Here is a 24,168-nt window from a genome sequence, read left to right as displayed (position 1 = left end):
TATATTTGCCATGTTCTGTTGGTTACAAGCAAGTTAAGGTTACACCTCACACAGAGAGGGGTGATGATCGTACCAGGGAGTGAAGACCAAGAAGTGAGAATCATGGGAGTCATCTTAAAAAATCTGTCTTCCATGATAGGTGCTTAAAATTTTAGCTGAGTGACTGAAAGGAAACTTATTTTAAGTTTTTAATTGCAGGAACAAATATAGGGAAAAAAAGTCCACTTTTGGCATATTAACCATTTTTTTGTGAAAATAAAATCTAAATCAGATATAAACAACCTATATGCTATAAAACACTAACAATTTTATGACTTTCATAACTTTATATAGTTTTCATTAATATGAACAGATTGTATTTAAGTCTGTGGAATAAGATGTTTAAGCTTCATTCTATCCAAGGATTTTAGGGAATTTATAAAATAAGAAGAGGAAGAGAAAAGTTAAATATATTGACAATCAAAGTCAACATAGTTATTGTAACAGATAATTAAATTTAGTTCTGATCTTTCTGGAATCCAAGGGAAAACATAGGGAATGGTATCAATTATTCAAAAAAATTTTATTCTATATGAAAATGTTTCCTAATGATCATTGTATATACTTATAATAATTTATGAGTGTTCTTTTATGAAATGCCTTTAATAGGAAATGCAAAAAATTTGTGCTCAAAAAACTGTGCCCTGATTATTTACCTTTAAGAAAACTCAAAGCATAGGAGTACCTGGGTGGCTTAGTCAGTTAAAGCATCTGCCTTTGGCTCAGATCATGGTCTCAGGATCCTGGGGTTGAGCCCCATGTCTAGCTCCCTGCTCTTCAAGGAGCCTGCTTCTCTCTCCCTACTGGTATTCTCAATCTCTCTCAAATAAATAAATAAAATCTTAAAAAGAAAAAAAGAAAATGCAAAGCATCACAACATCTAGGAAATTAAGCTAATGAGATCTTATCTGACTTTGTAGAGATTTAGTTGATGCAGGGGTAAAAATTAGACTATTTAGAGAATGAATTGTATATCCTTGAGACGTAGAATAACCATAGAATTTATGATTCAAATCAAATACTTTTGAAAGGGAAGAAGGTAGAATTAATAATTAAACTGGCACAACAGGTGTAAAAGATACTGCGAAACAGATACAATCAGTCTATTTAGACCAATTGTTTCAGAGTTTTTTTGTGTGTAAGAGTGGATGTTTGTGCACCTATGTGCAAAACCATGCACACCAATATTTGCTGATACAACACAACATGAAACAATCCTGTGTACACATCCCTCTGTACTTAAGTAAACATACATTAGTATAACCAAAATAAAAATTTCATGAAACAGTATTAATCTTTACTACATGCTCTATACACCATTATTTTTCTAATCTTTCCTCTTTCATTTCTAAAAGAACGCTTATTATGATGCCTTAAATTAATATTATGACCTCTGGTTCTAAAGAATACTCAGCTTTAGACCATCTTCATCAAAGACCAATTGTCAACCAACATTTTGACAAGAGTGCCCAGAAGGGCTCCCTGTGTGTAGCAGAATGTGTGGCAGATGGTGGCCATTTATTCTTTGTTAAATGAATGCATGAATGCATTAGTGGATGCTTATCTATAGCTCAAAGTTAAATTTTATTGTGAAGACCTAAAACATAGGATTTCTCTATCAATTACGAAAGGAAGGTCTCAGTGTTTCAGAAATCAAACATGTAGGTAGTAAGGCCCATAATCTTCCAGCTTAGCAACCTACTGTACCTTCTCACCTCGAAGGCACCCCTCCCTTCCTGGGTGTGTTTAGCACTGGACCTTACATAAACTCTGCCAGTCAATAGTCATTTCTCTGTCATTAGACATTTGAGTTGCTCTCAGGTTTGTTTTTTTCTTGTTGTTTCTTTTTGTGTTTTTACGACAAACAAAAGATATTTTTTCCCTTATGACAGATAACATGTTTTCTTTTTTTCTTCTAAGTAATATCCATAATAGCCTTCCAAAGAGTAAACCAGCTAGATTCAATAGTCTGGTTAGTTTATCGAGTTAGCATGTTTTGTGAGGATGTTCTCCAGAAAGATTGGACTCATTTGTATGTCATCAACAATATATGGATGTACTTAGTGCCTGAGACTTGCCAATATTTGATTTAATAATGTTTAGATAGTAGTTTATTAATTTAATAAACATTTTACATTTCCACTTATTTAATTACAGCACCTAGATTATTTTTTCAAATATTTGTTTCATGGTTGCATTTCCTCCTTAGTGAGCTTTCTGTACATAATCCTGATTACAGTGGGAAAAGACTCCGTAATTTTTGTGTACTTCAGTTGGAAAGATACGTGCATGCTGGCTCATTTGCAAACAAGTGCATGTTTAAGACCTCAATTAAGACATTTTCCTTGGATCAGGCTTTGTTAGATTGAGGGCCAATAAGGCATAAGTAGATCTTCTGTAAAATTATGCTGTGTGTGAGTTATTGAGAATTGTTTCATTTATTTTCTATTTCTTTTTAAAATTCCTTTTTATCCATATTTTTTTTTCTAGGCTCGAGAATTACAAACTCGGGTACTAAAGCGTGTTCAGATGGAACAGCCAGACGCAGCTCCCGCACAGAAACAGTTAGCAGCTGAAATTTGTGCAGGGATTGCAAAACATTCTGTTGCTCAGCGAGACTATGAAAAAGCAATTAAGTTTTATAGAGAGGCTCTTGTTCACTGTGATACAGATAATAAGGTCAGTACCTTTGTAAAATTTTCACCACCTTTTATTCCAGATGTCATTTGTTATACTGTGGCCCCAAATGTAAAATTTTGACCAGCTTATTTGTTTAAAAAAAAAGAAAGAAAGAAAAGAAAAATGTCATAAAAATACAAGCTGAAAAATAAGCATCTTTTCTAGAAATTCTTCAAAATACTTATGATGCCTTACACTAATGTTAGAGCTTTAAAAATTATTATGGTAAAGTGTTATAAAGAAAATCCATAAGCTCTGGAGTTTTTTTATATTAATCTGTATTTTAGTAATCACTGTAAAACAATTTCTCAATTTCAAATATCTGGATCTAGATGATTCAGTTGAGTTTACTAAACTGTGGTTGCATACCTCTGTATTTCAATTGCTGTTTGGTGGATATGAACAAAAGTGTGACTAGAATCTGTTATCTCAATTGGCACAGCATGAGGATAAATGTAAGGATAATACTGGTATAGAAAACTTCTTTATGTGTCTGGTTATGTAAACTAAAATCCTGTTACTCTCTCAGAACTTGATAGATGATTTTTTCTTTAAAAAAATGTATATTTTTCTTTTTTCTTTTTTTTAACTTAAGTTCTGGTTAACATAAAGTAATATTAGTTACAGATGTACCATATAGTGTGATTCAGCACTTCCACACAACACCCCGTGCTCATCACTCCAAGGGCCCTCCTTAATCCCCATCACTTATTTCACCCATTCCCCACCCCCCCCACACACACACACACGCACTGGTAACCTTCCATGTGTTCTCTGTGGTTAAAAGTCTATTTCTTGGTTTATGCCTCTCTCTCTTCTTTTTTTCCCCTTTGCTTTTTGGTTTTGTTTCTTAAACACCACATCTGAGTGAACTCATATGGTATTTGTCTCTGAGACTTATTTCATGATGTAGAACAAAAGACAACCCTATGTTAGAATTTAAGGTTTTAAATTGAACCTTTTAAAATTAATACAACTCAGATGTAAGGCAAAAAGAACCTTTAAGGCATAACCAAACAGGTACCTTGTTTAGTGACAGCTAAAGGAGTTGGAATCATGGTTTCAAATCTGAAGGATACCTTAGAAATTATCTGCTTCAAGCTTTTTATTTTTCAAATGAGAAAACAGGTTTCAAGAGGTAACAGGGACTTGGGCCCATCGTGGAGAAGCCTAGACTAGAATCTAATATCTGGTTTAAGATCAGCATCCTTTCCACAGTGCTTTGTGTTTCTCTTTTCCTTTTTTTCCAGTATTGGAGAAAGTAAAGCCGAACATGCCTATAGTTTTCCTGCCTGTCGTGCTGGGCATGTTTACTGCAATCACTTTTGGTCACACAAAAGTCACACACATTTTCCTTATTCATTTTTTTTTAAAGATTTTATTTATTCATTCGAGAGAGAGACACAGAGAGAGAGGCAGAGACACAGGAGGAGGGAGAAGCAGGCTCCATGCAGGGAGCCCGATGTGGGACTCAATCCCGGGACTCCAGGATTACGCCCTGGGCTGAAGGCAGACACTTAACTGCTGAGCCACCCAGGTGTCCCTCCTTATTCATTTTTTATTCCAAAACAGTTTCTGACTGGTGTTGCACTTTTTCTGTACAGATAATGTTGGAGCTGGCACGATTATACCTGGCACAGGAAGATCCAGATGCCTGCCTCCGGCAATGTGCTCTACTTCTCCAGAGTGACCAGGACAATGAGGCTGCCACCATGGTTAGTCCAGGAGACTTCAGTGCTGTAAAGGCATTGTGGTTTTGTTTTGTTTTGTTGTTTGTTTGAAGATTTTATTTATTTATTCATGAGAGACACAGAGAGAGAGGCAGAGACACAGGCAGAGGGAGAAGCAGGCTCCAGGCAGGGAGCCCGACATGGGACTCGATCCCAGGTCTCCAGGATCACACCCTGGGCTGAAGGTGGTACTAAACCACTGAGCCACCCAGGGATCCCCAAGGCATTGTGTTTTATATTTCATGTGGAGGTTTCAAATTTTACCCCGATAAAACTAATACTTAGGCCTAGCTTGTGTTGGCTTTTGGAAGAAATAATATTTTTAACATCATTAATACATTTTACCAATAAAGACCAAGAATCTTTTTGTTTCTTAAGAAACAAAGAATAGTAAACCTAGTCTAGCCTTTACTTACGCTTTTGGGTCTCGTTAATTTTCCTTCATGCCTAAGAGGATCCTTCGTCAGGAGGAATTCACGGGATAAAGCTACCATTTGCTAAAGACTAAGTTTTTTGTACTTAGCCAGAGATGCTGGACTCATTTAAAAGTTTCTGTGGGACTTTTGTTGGAGTTACAGAAAAAAACTGTCATTCTAAGATGGTGTGTTTCTGAGTTTTGCTTTGCTTCCTCATTTTTGCCTGGGTTGAGGTATGCATTGCTTTTCAAACAGCTACATAGATGACAGTGTGTGAGGTTCACTGGAAGTTATCATTATGGCTGAAAAGAAATATAAAAAGTATCCCTTCTAAAACACACAATAAGAAAAGCTCAGTAGATCTTGCTCATTTTATTCCTTTGAAATATTTAGGGTTTAAGAGTGTTTGGGGTCTTTAAAAATCTTCTCGTCATTTTAGCCACGTCCAGGGAGGCATCTTTTCTATGATAACACATAGAGTGTGCAATTCCCTTCAAATTTCTATTTTTAAAATAACCACTTGAGACATATTTTCTGCTAAAAATAAAGTTTTGTGAGCAGAGCGATCTGTTTCACATCTTTAATTATCTCCCGTTAGGCTGATATCAGGGCTAATCTGCTGAAGGTGTACTTGAATTTTAAACGGCTCTTTTTTATAAACTTTGCCCTCCTCTTGTTTTTCGTGTGTGTTTACGTAGCCCTAAATCTTGACAGGAAAGGATACGCTTTGTCAATACGGCAATATTTTTATTTTTATTTTTATTTTTATTTTTATTTTTTTTTTCGGCAATATTTTTAGAACCAACTTTTACCTTTATAGATGATGGCCGACCTCATGTTCAGGAAACAGGACTATGAACAAGCGGTGTTTCATTTACAGCAGCTTTTAGAGCGCAAACCAGGTAAATATCCACTGATTATGTTTTTATAACACAATCACTTCTCTTCTCCTCCCTTTGCCTGTTGGGGAAGCCTCGGTTGAACCCAGCTGTCCACTTATTCCACACTTGCCCCTGAGCAGCAGGAAGTGCTGTAAGGAAAACGCAACACCATTGACTGGCCTCCCATTGAATTATGACCACAGACCCCAGTGGGCCCTCACATGCTGCCTGGCAGCTGCTGTGTTTCTCTAGTGAATTCTCTCACTCCAACTGCTTTGTACACTTTCTCCTCCCTCCTCAAGCCTCCAGTCCCCTTTCCCCCTTCCCTGTTCTCAGCTAAAAATGCTGCCTCCTACTTGAGTCGGAGGAACGACTGGAAGAGAAGGTCTCCATCGGCCTGTCACCAGGCCTGCCTGCCCCCAGCGACTGTCCTCCCCGGGTGTGCCCCCCGCGCGCAGCCCCCCACCACCTCCTGGAGGGCTCTCTCCCTCCACTTCTCTCTCCTGCCCCCGTCGTTGTTTCCTCTGTCTGCAAGGAGCATGGTGTGAGAGCCCTTTGCTGAACCCATTCTTTTTTTTTTAATAATAATAAATTTATTTTTTATTGGTGTTCCATTTGCCAACATACAGAATAACACCCAGTGCTCATGCCGTCAAGTGCCCCCCTCAGTGCCCGCCACCCAGTTGCTGGTGGACCTCCTCCCCTTCCACCACCCCTAGTTCGTTTCCCAGAGTTAGGAGTCTTTACGTTCTGTCTCCCTTTCTGATATTTCCCACACATTTCTTCTCCCTTCCCTTATATTCCCTTTCACTATTATTTATATTCCCCAAATGAATGAGAACATATAATGTTTGTCCTTCTCCTATTGACTTATTTCACTCAGCATAATACCCTCCAGTTCCATCCACGTTGAAGCAAATGGTGGGTATTTGTCGTTTCTAATGGCTGAGGAATATTCCATTGTATACATAGACCACAGCTTCTTTATCCATTCATCTTTTGATGGACACCGAGGCTCCTTCCACAGTTTGGCTATAGTTGCTGAACCCATTCTTAACTCTCCAGTTACTCTTCCTTCCAGCTGCTGCTCCATTCTTGCATTGTCCTTCCTAGCAGATTTCCTGTAGGCGGCATCCACCCGTGCTGTGTCCCCTGTGTCAGCTCGCCTCCGGGGCCCAGGGCAGCCCCTTCTGCAGGGCAGCCAGCCACTCGGTGCGGCTGGATCCCGCATCGGATCCTGCATCCACTTCTTTTTTTTTTTAATAAATTTATTTTTTATTGGTGTTCCATTTGCCAACATATAGAATAACACCCAGTGCTCATCCCGTCAAGTGCCCCCCTCAGTGCCCGCCACCCAGTCACCCCCACCCCCCGGCCACCTCCCTTTCCACCACCCCTAGTTCGTTTCCCAGAGTTAGGAGTCTCTCATGTTCTGTCTCCCTTTCTGATATTTCCCACTCATTTTCTCTCCTTTCCCTTTATTCCCTTTCACTATTTTTTATATTCCCCAAATGAATGAGACCATATAATGTTTGTCCTTCTCCGATTGACTTATTTCACTCAGCATCATACCCTCCAGGTCCATCCACGTCGAAGCAAATGGTGAGTATTTGTCGTTTCTGATGGCTGAGGAATATTCCATTGTTTACATAGACCACAGCTTCTTTATCCATTCGTCTGTCGATGGACACCGAGGCTCCTTCCACAGTGCATCCACTTCTTAGCTCTGACGTGGATTGCTGGGCTCTTTGTGCTCAGCACGGCCCCTCCTTTACCCCCCTCCCCGTTAAGGGCTCTCACTGGCTACTGGCCTGCTAGCCTTACCTGGGCTTTCCCCTTCCTACGGTCCACCCCTTTGTTAGATCTGTGTTCTCTTTATGACCTGTAAATCTCAGAATGTTCTAGACCATGGCTCTTGAACTTTTAAATCTTTTTTTAATCCATTCAGCCCACTGGCTGACTTCATCCAAGCCTGTGGCTTTATGTGCTGTGTGTGTGCTGGTGTCTTGCAGATGTGCATCTCCGGTGCTGACTCCTACACACCACCGCCTGTTTACATTCCCCCTCGGCTGTCCCAGGATCTCAAGCCTAACATGTCCACAGAGAACAGTGTATCTTTCCCTCCCTTCAAATCTACTCCTTATTTCATTCTTCTCCTTAGGAAATAGCATCACTACTTACCCACTTAGGCCCTAACACTTTTTTTTTTTTTTAAAGATTTATTTATTTATTCATGAGAGACAGAGAGAGAGAAAGGCAGAGACACAGGCAGAGGGAGAAGCAGGCTCCATGCAGGGAGCCCGACATGGGACTCGATCCCGGGACTCGCACCCTGAGCCACCCTAGCATCCCAGGCCCTAACCCTTAGAGTGACCTTTGGCTCATCTTTCTCTGTACCACATCCCGTCTGTCAGCAGATCCCCTGTTTGCTCTACCTTCAGGGTAAATCTGAAATCCCATCACCTTTTGCTTCCTGTGCTGCTGCCACCTGGTCTCCACCGTCATCTCTCACATAGATTTTTACTGCTCTCTTCTCGTAACTCACCCTGGTTTCTGTTCCTTGCCTCTGGACAGTTCAGGAATGCTTTTTGCTGAAAACAGAAAGTAGCAGAGAATGCCCTCCCCCCTCGAAATTCCAGTGGCCCAAGTAATTATTGCTTTTTAATTTTTTCTCTTACGTACAAGAAGTTTAAAAGTAGGTGATGCAGGGAGTGTCACAAAGGTTCCACAGTATCAACAGGACACCTGAGTCCTCTGCCTTTCTCTTTGGTCTCCTGAGAGCGCCCTTCCATGGCCATCCTGTATCTATAACACCTCTTACTGCTCTGCTTTCTACCTTGTGTGTGTGTTTTAATATCACCCTTGTAAAAGAAACCAAAATAAAAATTATTTTTTTAAGATTTTATTTATTCATGAGAGACACAGAGAGAGAGAGGCATAGACATAACATAGGCAGAGGGAGAAGGAGGCTCCCTGTGGGGAGCCCAATATGGGACTCTGTCCAGGACCCCAGGATCATGACCTGAGCCAAAGGCAGACGCTCAACCACTGAACCATCCAGATGCTCCCAAAACAAAAATTATAAATCACAGAACAAAAATATCAAGTGGCCCGGAAGTGTCGTTGCTGCTGTGTTTCCAGGACTTAGAACAGTATCTGGTCAGCTTAGTGCTCAGTGAATATTGAATAGAAAGAAGAGTGGAAGGAGCAAAGGAAAGAAGGGAGACGGAAGGAGGGAGGGGGGAAGGATAGGGAGGACAGGAAAGGAAGGTGGAAACAGTCCTGTGTATTAGCTGTGTTTTTACCAAGGAGAGTTTGAAGGCTCAGAGAAGTCCTAGAGCTGTCATTCAGTTCTTGTCAACCCTGGTGGCTCCACGGTGGGCCAGTGGCACAGGCGATCAGAGCTCCCCGGTTTGGATGCTGTGAACCCAGGGTGGTTCTCCTTCCAGTAGGGCAACTCCAAGAACCATAAGTCCTCTATGTGTTATAGTTACTAATGCTTATACCTTTAAAAAACTTGAATTTGAGGGACACCTGGTTGTTTCTTGCCCCCGTGGGTCCCAGCTTCTGCTCTGTGTTAATTATGTCAACACCTTACCCCCTCTACTCTCTGAGAGTTCAAAATACAGGCCCATCCTGCCCACCCAGTTGCCCACAGCTGATTCTTGCTTGCTTTAGGCCTGTTATTTTTCTCTTGCTGCTCCTCTCCTGGGTTCCAGACTCAGTTTTGTCCTTTCCTTCTTCTCTGAACTGCCTCTTAAGGGAGCATACATGCTATTTTCATTCTGTCTCCAGCTGTTTCCATGTAGCAGCACTTTCCTCTGAGAGAATAATCCATCCTGGTTTCTTTAAAAAACACACCTTTGCCCTTGTGAATATTTTTAAGTCCTTGATGACATTAGGATGCTCACATAGAAGATTTGAAGAAGCCCTCATCTGTCATGTGAATTTCATTTCAGCCAAGTAACTTAGCATCAGCACTTTTTTTTAATAAATAATAGTCAAATTGACTGGCAGCTTTGGACTGTTTATAAACAAGTACAAAATAAATTATTTGTAAATTCAGCATAAGGACCTTGTACTCCAGAAATAGCAAACATCAAATGATGGGTGTCCACACCTCCAAATCCTTGCGTGTTTCTTTTCCCTTTCGCCTATAGTGTACTTTGCCTTCCTTATTCTTCTTCACTATCCTTCCCAACACATAGTCCAAAATATACTCACCCTCTGCCAAGAACAAAAGCTTGTGTCTTTCTGGCACCACTTACTGTGTAAGATGCCTTATGTGCTGCTGAGTAGGGTGATCATTTACCTCGATTTGCCTGAGACTGAAGGATCCCCTAGATAATGCGGAATTCCGAAACTAAAAGAAAGAAGGTCTCAACAATCTGGGACGCATTGATTACCCCAGTCCTGGATAACTCCCTTCATACTTCTTTATTTCTTTTAGCGATTGCCTGAAAATATTTCTGCATACATTTGTCTTCTCCACGAAACTGCAAACTCCTCAAGTTTGTGGGGATCACATCACGTTCATCTTACATCCCTGGCATTGGGTACATTGCCTGACACATAGATGGTGCAAAAGAAATGTTTATTGGCTGAATGGATCAATGAATGGCTCAAATATCTAGACATTTGAAAATATAAAATGTCAAGAAAATTGTCATTGTCTATGTCGTTGTTATGTTTTTAACCTTGTGTTCTATGCTTTATTCCTAGTAGGACTCCATTCACAGATCTGTTTTATCAGAACTATTCTAACGCCTCTGTGTTTATACTTTCCGCATGAATTATAAGTCATCCTTAGCAGCACATACCTTAAATTAATGCTGTATTTTAGCTTACTTCAGAAATACACTGTCTAATTTGACTTAATCTTAGTAGAGAATCCTTCTTATGGGTGGAATTACTGTTCTCTTGACAGATGACACCTCTTCTCTTTCAAAATCTCCATCAGGCAAAGTCTCTCTCTGGGTTTTCCCTCCCCTCACATCAACTGCTGAACAGGGCCCATCAGGTCTGACTGCGGAGGAGCCTCTATCACACACAGGGGGCCTCTCCTAGCCCCTGCTCACCCGGCGGCCAGCGCAGGTTCCACACTCACCTTCCAGCCTCTCGGCTCCTGCTGCCCCACACCTTCATAGGACTTCATCTCACTTTCATAAATCAAAAGCTATTCCTTTGCTTAAAATTTAGGATGGCTCTCCAGGATAGAGTCTAAAATCAGCATTCTTTTGATAATAAGATGGCCTTAAATTATTGGTCCATTTGTACCTCTTACCCCTCTTCCTCCACTTTAAGATCTAGAAACCTTGGACTTACCAGCACTCCCTGAGCACTGCTGCTCTGTCTCTCCGCACATACCATCTGCCCCCCTGCGGAACCCCTCAGAATGTCTTTGCTGCCTGGCGGGATCCTCCTCTTAGCCTTCAGGCTGCCCAGAAGGCTGATTCTATGCGGAAACCTCCTGCGTCCCGCAGGCAAAGTTAGGAATTCTGTGCCTTGTAATTCCATGTAGCACCTTATTCATGCCATATCACATCACACTATAATTATTTTGATATTTTCTCACTATCCAACAACAAGTATGGCTAAGTTTTTTTTTTTTCAATGTAATACATTTCAGTTTTCAATGGATTCCTTAAATACGGAAATTTGCCTGCTGTCAGATTGCATGGTTAACCAAAAGACATTAATGTAATTTTATCTATCAGTGGTGATGATAATTTGAATGTATTTGAATAGTAATACATTTCAGTAATATTACAAGGTGATAATTATCACCTAGCCTCCAAACGCTGACTTTAGAAAACATTAGCAATATGATGCACCACATGTATTAGCAATATCATAAAAAAATAAAATAAAAAACTTTGGCCAGAAATGTTATTTTTTTATTTTTATTTTTCAAGATTTTATTTATTAATTAATGACAGAGAGAGAGAGAGAGAGAGAGAGAAGCAGAGACACAGGCAGAGGGAGAAGCAGGGAGTGGGTCGTGGGACTCGATCCCGCATCTCCAGGATCACACCCTGGGCTGAAGGCGGCACTAAACCACTGAGCCACCTGGGCTGCCCTGGCCAGAAATTTTAACCTTTATGTCCTGCCTCATCCAATACAGCTTCTAGATTCCACAAACTTATTATAGGTAGATACCCCTAGTTCCTATCAAAACTTTTGAACTTGTAAATATTCCTAATGACCATTGTATTTTTAAAGCTCTCTCATGACCTTGTTTTATTTGGTTTCAATGGCATTTTAAGGGTCAACATTATAATCCTATTAAGAAAATAAGTAATCTTTCATTTAGAGAATTTGAGTAATTTGCTTGAATTTGTATAGCTAAATGACAAGACTGATACATTTGAATCCTCTTTTTCTGAAACTCTATTCTTATCATGCTCTACTTTTTAGTGATGCTAAAAAGCAGGAAGAAAAAAATCTTGAGACCCAAGATTATAGGCCTAGGAAGGCAAATGATACTGTTGTCATAACCTAAATTATCTTGACATCATATGATAGAGTAGAGAGCCTACAGCGGTTTTTTTAATATATTTTTTATTGTGGTAACATAACAAAATACATAGCATAAAAGTTACCATTTTAGCCATTTTTAAGTGTACAGTTCAGTGACATTAAGCAAATCCAAATTATTTTGTAACCATTATCATTATTCATCTTCAGAACTTTTTCATCATTCCAACTAAAATTCTGTACCCATTAAACACTAACTCCCCAAGGTTCCCTCTCCCTATCCCCTGGCAATCACCATTCTTCCCCTCTATGAATTTGATGACTATAGATACTTTATATAAGGTGGAAATGTGGTATTTGTCATTTTTTGCCAGGCTCATTTCATTTGGTGTAATGTTTCCAAGATTCATCCAAGTTGTGGCACGTTGTCAGAATTCTCTTCCTTTTTAAGGTGGAATAATATCATTTATTTATTTATTTATTTATTTATTTATTTATTTTTTCATTCATTCATTCATTCATTCATCTAATGATGAACATTGGAGTGGTCTCCACTTTTGGCTATTGTGAGTAATGCTGCTGTAAATACTGGTGTACAAATATTTGCTTGATGCCCTGCTTTCAGTTCTTTTGAATATATACCCAGAAGTGGACTTGCCAGATCATATGATATTTTCTCTTCTTGGAACATAAAATCAAGGATTAAATTGCTTAAAAAGCATTTGTTTGTGTCTTTTAATTCTCACTCACTCTACAAAAATGATCGGCATAACATATAATGAGGATTTTTGCAAATCTCCTACTACGAATCCTGTGCTAACTGAAACTTCAGAGCCCAAATACCTAACAAAGCACAACTATAGAGAAATAAAATGTGAGCCATCAATATAATAGACTACTATGCAGCCATTGAAATCAACCATTTTTGAAGACCGTTTATTGACAGTTGGGAAATGTTTACTGTGTAATGTTGAACCAAAATTAAAACCCCAAGGTGCCTTCAATTTTGTATATATGTAAGCAAAGAAACAAAATTTTAAGCATGCATTTAAGTATTGTCAGAATGATTTTCACTCATAAATATATGAAAGGAATTGTACCAAAATGTTTTAATTTCCAGCTGGTGGGAATATGAATGATTTTTTTCTTCTTTATACTTTTCTGTGTTTTTCCAAATTTTCTAAGATGTCCGTGAATTATTTTTACAATCTTAAAAACATTTTAAAATTTTTCTCAAAACTTAGTATTTTAGTGATGCGAAAGAACTAGATAGAATTGGGAGAAGGCTTTCTAGGAACCTGCCAGGAAATTATACTTGACATCAAAGAACTAAATCAATTCTTTTTTCTCAGAAGATAAAATAGGATTAAAACACTGGGACTAATCTGTTACAGTTATATTATGGTAGCTAACATCCAGTATATTAGTCACATATACATAATAAGGCAAGTGTAGAGTAAAATTTCTAATTGCCCACCCCAAACATTAGCACCAAAAGGTACCATTCTCACCCCCTTCCTAGGTGCAATGAGTGAGAAAGGAGGTCAGAGATAGACTCGGCCTGTGCAATCTCATCAACCCTCCTGAATTTTACAGTTAGGATTTAGATGACCAATGCAGAGACTCTTTGTAGGTTTGGGTCCCAGGAACAGCTGAAAATTAAGTTATGACAAATGTACATTTTAATAGATTGGCTTGTATTTTATAGATTGGCTTCTCTCACTGTCCAGACCAACTGAACCTTTATCCAGTTGCTCACACAGTCTCTTTAGGGCTTTATAACCCCTAAGACATTAATTTTGCTTGTATTTAAATTTTGCTCATTTGAAGTAAACTATATTTTAATGAAATTGGATTATAACAGTCAAAACAAGAAATATAAAATGTTGTCCATGTCTGAAATACTGTTTCTTTCTAGATAATTATATGACATTATCTCGTTTAATTGATTTCCTGAGAAGATGTGGCAAACTTGAGGATGTTCCAAGATTTTTCTCAATGGCTGAAAAACGTAACTCCAGAGCAAAGTTGGAGCCAGGATTTCAGTACTGTAAAGGACTATATCTTTGGTAAATCTATTGGTGAATAAGTACCACGTAATAGTTATTTTCTTCCTTGTGAATAAAGTAGATAACCTTTCATTTGTCTTAAGATAAAACTTCATTTCAAAATATGTTAATGATTTTATTTACCAAAGAGCTTATAAATGACTTAAAGTTTGTAGTCAATGATTGAAATAAGTGATTTTTTTTTTCTTTTTTAAACATCTAACAAGGTATACTGGAGAACCAAATGATGCCCTTCGACATTTTAATAAAGCTCGGAAAGACAGTGATTGGGGTCAAAATGCCCTTTATAACATGATAGAAATCTGTCTGAATCCAGATAATGAAACTGTTGGAGGCGAAGTATTTGAAAATCTGGATGGAGACCTTGGGTGAGTTATCATTTGACAAAGTATCCCTTTTCTGGAAACACTTCTTAGGGATAAGAAGCAAGGATACCTTCTAAAGGAGGGCTCAATTCTAGGACAGCACTGATGAAAGGTCAGATGAAAAAAAATCATAGCTAGAATAGCTATTCTCTGAAACAAGCATGAAATGCTTTTAGGAGGTTTCCAGAACCAGAATAAGCAGGTTACGAAGATGCTCCCCTAATTACTCAAGTTGAAAACAAGGTAAGTTGTAGAATGTGATTACTTGAGTGAAAGTTGTCCACACAACAATGGTAACTGCTTAGCAAATGGTAGTTCTATGCCACACCGTGTGCTTCATACTTCATACGCATTGTCCTATTTGCTCCCTGCTACAGCGTTGTGAACCACGCTCAGAATTAACTTGTCTAAGGTCGTAGTAAATGATGGGGGCAAGATGTGGCCTGAGCTCTACGTGATTCGAAGCTCCTGCTGGTAGCCTCTGTAGTGCACTGTGCTTAAATGATGTCATTGCTGTCAACCTGTGTTTGTTGCTTGTTCTCAGAATTGGGCAAGGCATGATGGGGGTATATAAGGATGTAAATGTATGAGGTATATAAGGTAGTTTCTGCCTTCAGGAGCAGGTAATTCACCTAGGAGGCAAGACAATATTCGAAAACCAATCTCTGACAAAGCAGAAATGGGTGAGATGGATATTAAGTGTTATAAGAATTCATAGAAATCTTAGCAGTGCCAAGCAGTCAGGGGAAGATGAACAGAGGAGTGAGCAAATTAGAACCAGACTGCTGAGAGATTTTAATGACAGATTTGAAAGTTTGGATTATAGAGACCATTGGAAGTTTTAGAGCAAGGGGGAGGCATGTTTATGTTTGTTTTAGAAAGGTTAAGGTAACATACTGTTATGCAACTATAGGCTGTCCTCCTGGAAATCCTTAGCAAAATAGTTGAAAATACAAAACTGGAACTCAAATGGGAGGTCACAGCTGGAGATACAGGTTTGGGAGAGTGTGTGCCCAGAGTAGGTAGTTAGAACCCAACGAATGGCCCTCTTTGCAAGTAGAATGCAGTGAGAACTAATTTTGGGCATGCTAGCATTTAAGGGGATTGGAGGAGGAAGGGCAGTGTGGTAGAAAGAGACCCCAAACTGTGTAGTGTTACAGAAGGCAGAGGAGGGGGACTCTGAAGAAGGTCGCCAACAGTGTGAAGTGTTTTAGAGAAGATAAAGCCTAAAGCCTGAGAAAAAGACCAGTGGCTTTAGTGATTAGGCTTTGAGAGTTTAGTTTCCTTTTATTAATTGGTTTATATATTTCTTTAAAAAATAAGATAATTGTTATTACATATTCAAATTGTTATTACTCTTGAAATTTACAGCCTTTTGACAGATACATAATTTTATAAGGATTTTATTTATTTGAGAGACAATGCGAGTCGGGGTGGGGGGCCGCACCAGAGGGAGAGGTAGAAGCAGGGTCCCCACTGAGTAGGGAGCCAGCCTAGGAGGCCAGATGCTGGGCTCAATCCCAGGACCCTGGAATCATGACCTGAGCAGAAGACAGCCACCCAGGCACCCTAGATACGTAGTTTCTTTTCTCAAAGTCTGATAGGCAGCTAAAAACACTGCAGTGCTTGGCACACAGTAGGTATTTCAGCAGGGTTAGTTATTTTTTTACTCCCTCCTTTCTTCCCTTTCATTTTCTGAGTAGAGCTACCCCTTGATAATTGTATGATTCTACTTATCCTGAATTCTAGCTTGATATTAGCAGAAACGAACGCACATACCACATGTAGATACCGTCCAATGTTTGTCTTCAGTCTAAAGTGAATAAATGTTTAATGATGTTTTATTAAAGCTATATTAATTGTGTTTAAATATAATGCATTATAACTGTGGTTCACTTTGTATTAGAAGAGAATGAGCGATATTTTGCAAAAGGAGTACTTGACATTAGGAACAGAAGAGAAACCAGTGTACCCTGGGGCTCATTCTAATCTCAATGAATTGTACTTCATGAGTAATAGACACGAGAGATTTATTTTTAATTGTATACAGTAATTCAACTGAGAAGCAAGAATCCGTGCAGTTAGCAGTGAGAACAGCAGAAAAACTCCTTAAAGAACTAAAACCTCAGACCATTCAGGGCCATGTACAGCTTCGCATAATGGAAAACTATTGCCTGGTCGCTACCAAACAGAAGTCTAATGTTGAGCAAGCATTGAATACCTTCACTGAAATAGCATCATCTGAGGTCAGTAGATTTTGTTTTTCAGCTTTATATTCTCTTTCCTTGGCAGTATAGAGATATGTATTTCAATTAGCTGTTTATTTTCTGAAGATTGACTTAATTACAAGAAAAAATTGCCTCTCTAGCTTGCCATAATTCTACACAACGTACCTTTGTTTCCAGAAGATACTCTTTTGTTGCTACTTTGATATGTTGTTGATATATTTTTTCTATTAGAATGGTAAATTCTAGAGAAAGGAAATTCTTCTTCAAAAGGGCATAAATTAACTCTCAGAGGACTGGCTCTATTGTCTGGAGGATTTCTGTGTTGTTTCACTTAACTGACTAATGAAAATAAACACCTGGCTGCCTTGCTAGCTCACCTTTTCACATAGGCAAACTTGAAATGTTCCCAACTCTAGGGCTAAATGAGATCAATACTGACAACTTATAATTCAGTCATGCGAACAATGGTGGTGTTTTTTCGCGACACTGAAATACCCCCCTGCAGTAATAATAGTAGTAACAACAATAATAATAGAGCAAAGGCTTTCTTCTCTTTTCGGTTCGCCCAGATCCACCTTCTCACTCTCTGGGTGCCCTCTTTTCCCCTCCCTCACGTAGTGCTGTATTTCTTCAATACAGCTTGGAGTAAGGAAGGGATTCTAGGTCCCCACTCCATCAGCAGTGCGTGATAGCTAGTTCTAAGCATACTCCTTGGGTTTCACGATCATCCACTCAGCAGTGGTGTAGGCCACCAAAACCCCATAATTTATGTCTCTCAGAGGATATACAGAACTCCGCTGTGTTTCCGTGTGGTTCAGAGGGCACAGTGGCAGCAGAAAGCTACCAGAAACTCCCTACAGTGGCCCCTTCCTCCTGCTTCCCACACCCCACGGGGGCTTTGGGGAGCCACAGCTCCTGTTGCCATTTGAGAACAAGTATCCTAAATGGCGCTGAATCACCACTGCCAGCCACCATGGAACTAACCAGCAAGGTAGCACCAGGAGCAGTGGCTTCCTGGAGCAGCCCTTCTGCTGACCCTGAAGTCATTTTCTTGGGGTGGGGGGGGAGTTGGGTGGAGGGCCATGTGGCAGTGGACGGATGAGAGTGGCTGACAAATAGAGACCAGAAGTAGGGGAGAGAGTTTAAATTGTGAGGTTTGAGGGAATACCAAAAGCAGTGAGTGACATCACGGCGGTTTCCTAGAAACACCATTTTTTGTGTGTTGGTGAGACTGCATTATTTTTATCAGTCTTACATATCTGATTAGTAATATCCCGCCCTCAAATCTGTGTACTGACCATACCGGCCAAAGACTGATGCATGAGCTGAAATTTCAGAAACAGTGAGTTTTATCTTGCCCTGTTTCCTTTTAATTCATAAGCTGCGTGTATTAAAGATACTGAATATCCATTAAGCCGCCAGTGGGTGCTAGGCCCAGTGGGAGTCGCAGAGGTGAACCAAGTGCTGTCTCTTCTGTCAAGTTTATCGTAATCCAGGGAAGATGAGGCAAAGCATACAGACTATGTACAAACCAGAATCTAGTACATTCTGTTCTCGAGTTGCCGTAAAAGTGCTGTAGGAAATAGTATTAGGAGACTGGGGAGGCCCTTTTGTGGAGAAGCATGCTCTAAGAAGAACCACGATAAATTACATTTTCACAGGCAGAGACAGAGAAGATACACTTTAGGGACAGGGGAAAATGTGAGCAAAGGCAAGGAGGCAGGGAAGCGTCGGGCATATTCACAACACAATGTGGCATCCACATTGATGGGAAAACAGGCACGTGACAGGAAGTCCCGGGACTAAGCAGTGGAAGCTACATTAAACCCAAGCAAAGCTTTCCACCTGCTTTCATCCTGTCACCTTGAACCAGGAGGGTGCGTTGTTCGTCCCATGGCCGTACTATCCTCCATAATCTCAAGTTGCTGCAGCTCAGAGGGACAGAGAAAGAGAAAAGCCAGCTGAACACCATGGGATGTCTGCACCGGAAGAGACACGTGGGTCTAATGCAGGGGTTGGAACTCTGGTTTGTACCTTTAGAAACTATTCTTGAGTTCATTCAGGAGTGATCAAGCTGTGAGGAACTAATTCTAAGCAAACTCAAGGTGTGTGATATTAGTTTAAATGTTTTAATGATATTAGTTTAAATGTTTTTAATGTTTAAATGTTTTAATGTTTAAAACTTAGTTTTAAATGTATATTGTGGGGTATTTTTAGCATGTGACTAGATCTGGACATTTTTTACAGGAGTCTTCTTGTCTTGGACCGTCCTGGGACCTGGCTGACAAATTCAGAGCAGGCCTCTACTGTCTTTCCTTTCTCCAGGAGGAAGCAGAGGGCAGGGGTGCTCAATAATTGATGACATACTCCTCAGGTTTCCAAAATCTACCACCAGTTGGCTGGATTTGGCACTCAGACCTTTTGCCATTCCTTAATTAGGGGAACCAATTACACATTGGGTGTTTGTTGGTAGGCATAGAATTACAACCAAAATAAGTTTTATCTTATTAAAATTATTAAATCTAAGTTTTAAGATAAGTTTTATCTTATTAAAATTAAAATTATTTTCATCAAGCTCTAAGGAATTGTCCTTCTCTCCTCCGGGGTGGTTTCTGACTTCCAACCCTGATGATCAGTGTTGGACAATGAACATACCACTCTACTGTCCTTTTGTAGCATTCCTTCTCGGTCACCCAAACTTGCTGTCTCACAGTGCACCTTTATTACGGTCATGATATTGTAGTTTCTGTATCACAGTTTCTCACCCTTTGTCTTTTAACCTGAAGCCTTCCTCGTTATAAAAACATCACAGTCCCTCTGCAGAAACGTAAGAAGCCACCCTAGCTTTAGCAGGGATATACACATACTGGGTTTCCTGGGTAGATCCCTAATGGCTTCCATTTATTACCAATTCTTACTAGTTTGTTGGTTCCATAGAGTGACATTTTGTGACACTGAACTCTCTCTAAAGGACCATTGTGTTTTACAGACACTATCAAGCTAAATCGTGTGGTCATGGTATCTGCATACTTATTAAATTATTTTGGCCACGTGTTGCCTGACCAAGTTTCCTCATGGTGGCTTGAGGCTGCTTGGTGTATTGATGAAAGGCCATCGCGCAGTGGTCTATGCGGAGCCAGATACCGAGTCCACAGGACAGTTCTCATGTTGTGGAGCACTCGCTGCTTGCCATGTTTCCTTTTAAGCATGGGGCATTAATCTAGAGTATCTAGGGGATCTGAAGTGTTGCTTTCTTACAGAAGGATCACGTTCCAGCCATTTTGGGAATCGCAACAGCTTACGTGATCTTGAAACAGACTCCACGAGCCCGGAACCAGCTGAAGCGGATTGCGAAGATGAACTGGAATCCTATTGATGCTGAAGACTTCGAGAAGGGCTGGCTGCTGCTTGCTGATATTTATATTCAATCAGCAAAATACGACATGGCGGAAGAGCTGTTAAAACGGTGCCTGCGTCATAATAAGGTAGGTGATTGAAGAGTAAAAAAATAGTCGTTAACTTTTGATGTAGAAACTTTCTGCAATAGGTCATTAGAGAATGTTGGTCCATTTCTAAGGATTCTTGTGTGGTTTTTGAAAAGTGTATATTCTTACCACAATCAGGAAATAAACATTAATGAGAAGAAAGAAGCCATTTGTTCTTGAAAATAAAGAAAAATAGAGATTTATGCAGTTTCAAGTTTCAGCTGTGGTATGCCCCACTTACAGAAAGTGTTTATGGAATGTCAAGCATTTGCCTGTGATTATCCAGCTCATCCCAGAACTAATGAAAATTGCAGAAGAACGTTAATTGCGGACGCCTGTCCCTCCCATTAAGAAATACTCTAGATGAATTTACTGCAGCTGCATGTTGTTTTCACATTATTAGAATCCACTATGCATAATATATTTTCTGGGTAAAAGTCTTTTCAGCATTTAATTTGTTTATTAAAAAGTCCTTATCTTTAGGTATGAAATTGAGAATCTTCAAGTCCATAGAAATCCGAGGTCTCTTAGGAACTACAGTGCATTTGGGCATTGCCAAAAGAGTGTCTTATTATAACATTTTTTAAGTTAAGAATTTGTTAGTATTTGTTGAGAAATAATTGTACTCAACTTAGAAACTTGAGGATATTTATCTTTACAGATCCATATCAATTACTTCAGTGTTTTAATCATAATAAATCTGTTTTATTCTCTTCCAGCAAATTAGATTACAAAGTGGATCTTTTGTTTTTAAAGAGCTATGGTCGTCTAATGCTAAGTTACTTTTTTACGAACTTTAAAAACCTAAAACATCAAGCCATTTATCAATTTATAGTCTGTAGATCTAATTTTAAGTTAAATTGACCTTGAAAAACAGATTCTCATTAATAGGTCTTGAAAAATGTAAACTTCCAGACCCCTCAGGCAAGAGAAACAAAACAAAAATAAACTATTGGGACTACACCAAAATAAAAAGCTTGTGCATCAAGACAGAAACCTTCAACAAAACAAAAAAGCAACCTGTGAGGTGGGAGAAGATATTTGCAGTGATATATTTGATAAGAGGTTAATATCCAAAGATTTAGAGAAGTTGAATAATCCAATTTAAAAATGGGCAGAGGACCTGAATCTATATTTTTCCAAAGAAGACATGAAAAGATGCTGAACATCACTAACCATCAGGGAAATGCGAATTCAGACCACGATGGAATATTATTTTAGACTTGTCACAAATGTTAGAATCAAAAGATAAGAAATAACAAGTGTTGGCAAGTATGTAGAGAAAAGGAAACTCTTGTATACTGTTGGTAGAAATGTTTATTGGAGCAGCCATTATGGAAAACAGATGGACATTCCTCTAAAAGTTAAAAGTAGAAATACCATATGATCCAGTAATTCCACTACTGGGTATTTGCCCAAAGAAAATGAAAATACTAATTCAAAAAGACATATGCACTCCCATGTTTATTGCAGCATTATTTACAATAACATATATAGAGTATGTATCTCCCAAGTATGGGGCACCTGGGTGTCTCAGTTGATTAAGCATCCAACTCTTGATTTTGGTTCAGGTCATGATCTCAGGGTCCTAAGATGAAGCCCCACATTAGGCTCTGTGCTCAGCAGGAAATCTGCTACTCTCCTCCACCTGCCTGCCCCCCTTCCCATTCTTCTGCCCCTCTGCTCACTCATGCTCTCTCTAAAATAAATACATCTTTTTTAAAAATAAATAAATCTTTAAAAAAAAGTGACCCAAGTGTATATAGATGGATGAACAAATAAAGAAGATGTAGCATTGTGCTCGCTTCAGCAGCACATATATTAAGATGTAGCATACACACACACACATACACACAATGGAATATTACTAAGCCATAGAATGAGTCCTTGCCATTTGTGACATCATGGATAGACCTAGAGGGTATTAGGCTAAATGAAGTAAGTCAGAGAAAGATAAACATCATATGATTTCACTTATGTGTGGAATCTAAACAAACAAAAAACAGAAACAGACTCATAAATTCAAAGAACAAACTAATGATTACCAGAAAGGTTGGGAGTTGGGGGGGGGGGGTGGACAGTGGGTGAAGAGAAATAAGAGATTCAGACTTCCAGTTATGGGATGAATAAGTCATGGAGATGAAAGGTACAGCCCAGGGAATATAGTCAATGATACTGTAATAGGATTGTATGGTAACAGATGGTAGCTACACTTGTGATGAGCATAACATAAGGTATAGACTTGTTAAATCACTCTGTTGTACACCTAAAACTAATGTAACATTGTGAGTCAACTATACCTCAATAAAAAAATAAATAAAATAAATAAAAAAACAGAAAAGAAAAAGAAAAATGTTAGCTGCCAGACGGCTGACCCTTACATGCCTAGTCCAGGATTAAGCAAGATTATGTGAGAATTAAGGTTTCAATGCAGATAGAATTTCAGTTTGCCAGAACACTGACAGCAGTATATTGCATGGTTGAACACGAATGGCTACTTTAGAGGCGCCAGTTTGGCTGATTAGACATGTCAATATTGGAAGCATGAGATTCAGGAACTAGAGCTTAGAAACCTTGAATTGTATAATTAAAAGATGGAGATCATCCAGATCTGGGACAGAAATGTACAAGATGACACTAGACCATCTTGTCATACCAGATGGCAAGGAAGCTATCGAAGATGATTAGAGTCATGTCAAGGACTCAGGAGCCAACTTGAAGACACACTAGCCAAAGTTGGAACACATTAACTTTCGATAAGAATAGTAACTGCAGTGGATTGAAACTGCAAATAAGTTTAAATCCATGAGTTTACAAAGATTCAAAAAAGAAAAGAAAATCAAAAACCTAATTGGTCACCGCTGAAATATGCCGATGAACTGTTATTTCTAAACCTGGCAAATAAAGGAAGTGCATTAAGCACTTCTCTTACCTTTCCTGTGTGAACTATACCATGGGTAACAATATAGTATAAAAGGAGATATTCTCAAGATGTTTCCAGCTAATAAATGAAGAAAGAGCGATAGATTATCACCATTTTCCAATCCCTGATAAATTAATGAATAGATATAACATCATAAAAAGAGAATCTGGTATTATGTGCCTCCTAGGGAAGAACACGCCATCTGTGATGGGGCTGGATTGGGGTGAGCAAGTAAAACCCTCACTTGGGGTCCAGAATTTAAAAGGGCACTTTAAGTAGTAGTTACGGTAGCTGGTGCTACCGTAACAAAGTACTCTAGGCCTTGGTACTCTAGGCCGGGTGGCTTATAAACAACACAAATTGATTTCTCACAGTTCCAGAGGCTAAAAGTCTGAGATCAGCATGCCAGCCTGATTAGGTTCTGGTGAGGGCTCTGTTCTGGGTTGCAGGCCACCAGCTTTTTGTTGTATGCTCACATGGGGAAGCAAAGGGTGAGAGAACTGGCCGGGGTCTCTTATAAGGACACCAGTCCCACTCATGAGAGCTGCATCCTCATGACCTAATTACCTCTCAAATATCCTATCTCCTGGTACCATCACACTGGATTTCAACATATGAATTTCAGGGGAATATAAACATTCACTCCGTTGTAGATAAATAATCATTTAATCAAGGTAATCAAGAGTATTATCATAAAAGATTATTATAATAAATAATGCAGTATTTTTTAAATCAAAATATCAAAATGTTAAATAGCACTGACAGTGCTGTGCTAAGCAGTATTGAAACCTGAAACAAAAGGGAAACATTATGCCTCTGAATCTATGTTTTTATGTATTTTTCGATGGGTAATGATTTTAATGAAAATATTGACAT

At 39.2% G+C, this 24,168-nt stretch overlaps 1 protein-coding gene across 2 annotated transcripts in view; it reads left to right on the top strand.

Annotated features, from left to right (window-relative positions):
* Positions 1-24,168, top strand: part of TTC21B (tetratricopeptide repeat domain 21B) — a 77,900-nt gene that overhangs the window by 45,734 nt on the left and 7,998 nt on the right. For both annotated transcript variants that reach the window (XM_038584706.1, XM_038584705.1), the window contains exons 20-26: positions 2,530-2,718; positions 4,323-4,433; positions 5,685-5,766; positions 14,141-14,291; positions 14,498-14,659; positions 16,707-16,902; positions 20,145-20,369. In XM_038584706.1, the coding sequence (XP_038440634.1) occupies positions 2,530-2,718; positions 4,323-4,433; positions 5,685-5,766; positions 14,141-14,291; positions 14,498-14,659; positions 16,707-16,902; positions 20,145-20,369 (1,116 nt within the window). The remainder of the gene's footprint in view (positions 1-2,529; positions 2,719-4,322; positions 4,434-5,684; positions 5,767-14,140; positions 14,292-14,497; positions 14,660-16,706; positions 16,903-20,144; positions 20,370-24,168) is intronic.

Source organism: Canis lupus, chromosome 36, assembly GCF_011100685.1.
Source record: "Canis lupus familiaris isolate Mischka breed German Shepherd chromosome 36, alternate assembly UU_Cfam_GSD_1.0, whole genome shotgun sequence".
NCBI classification, from domain to species: Eukaryota; Metazoa; Chordata; class Mammalia; order Carnivora; family Canidae; genus Canis; species Canis lupus.
This window is presented reverse-complemented; position numbering and strand designations above follow the sequence as displayed.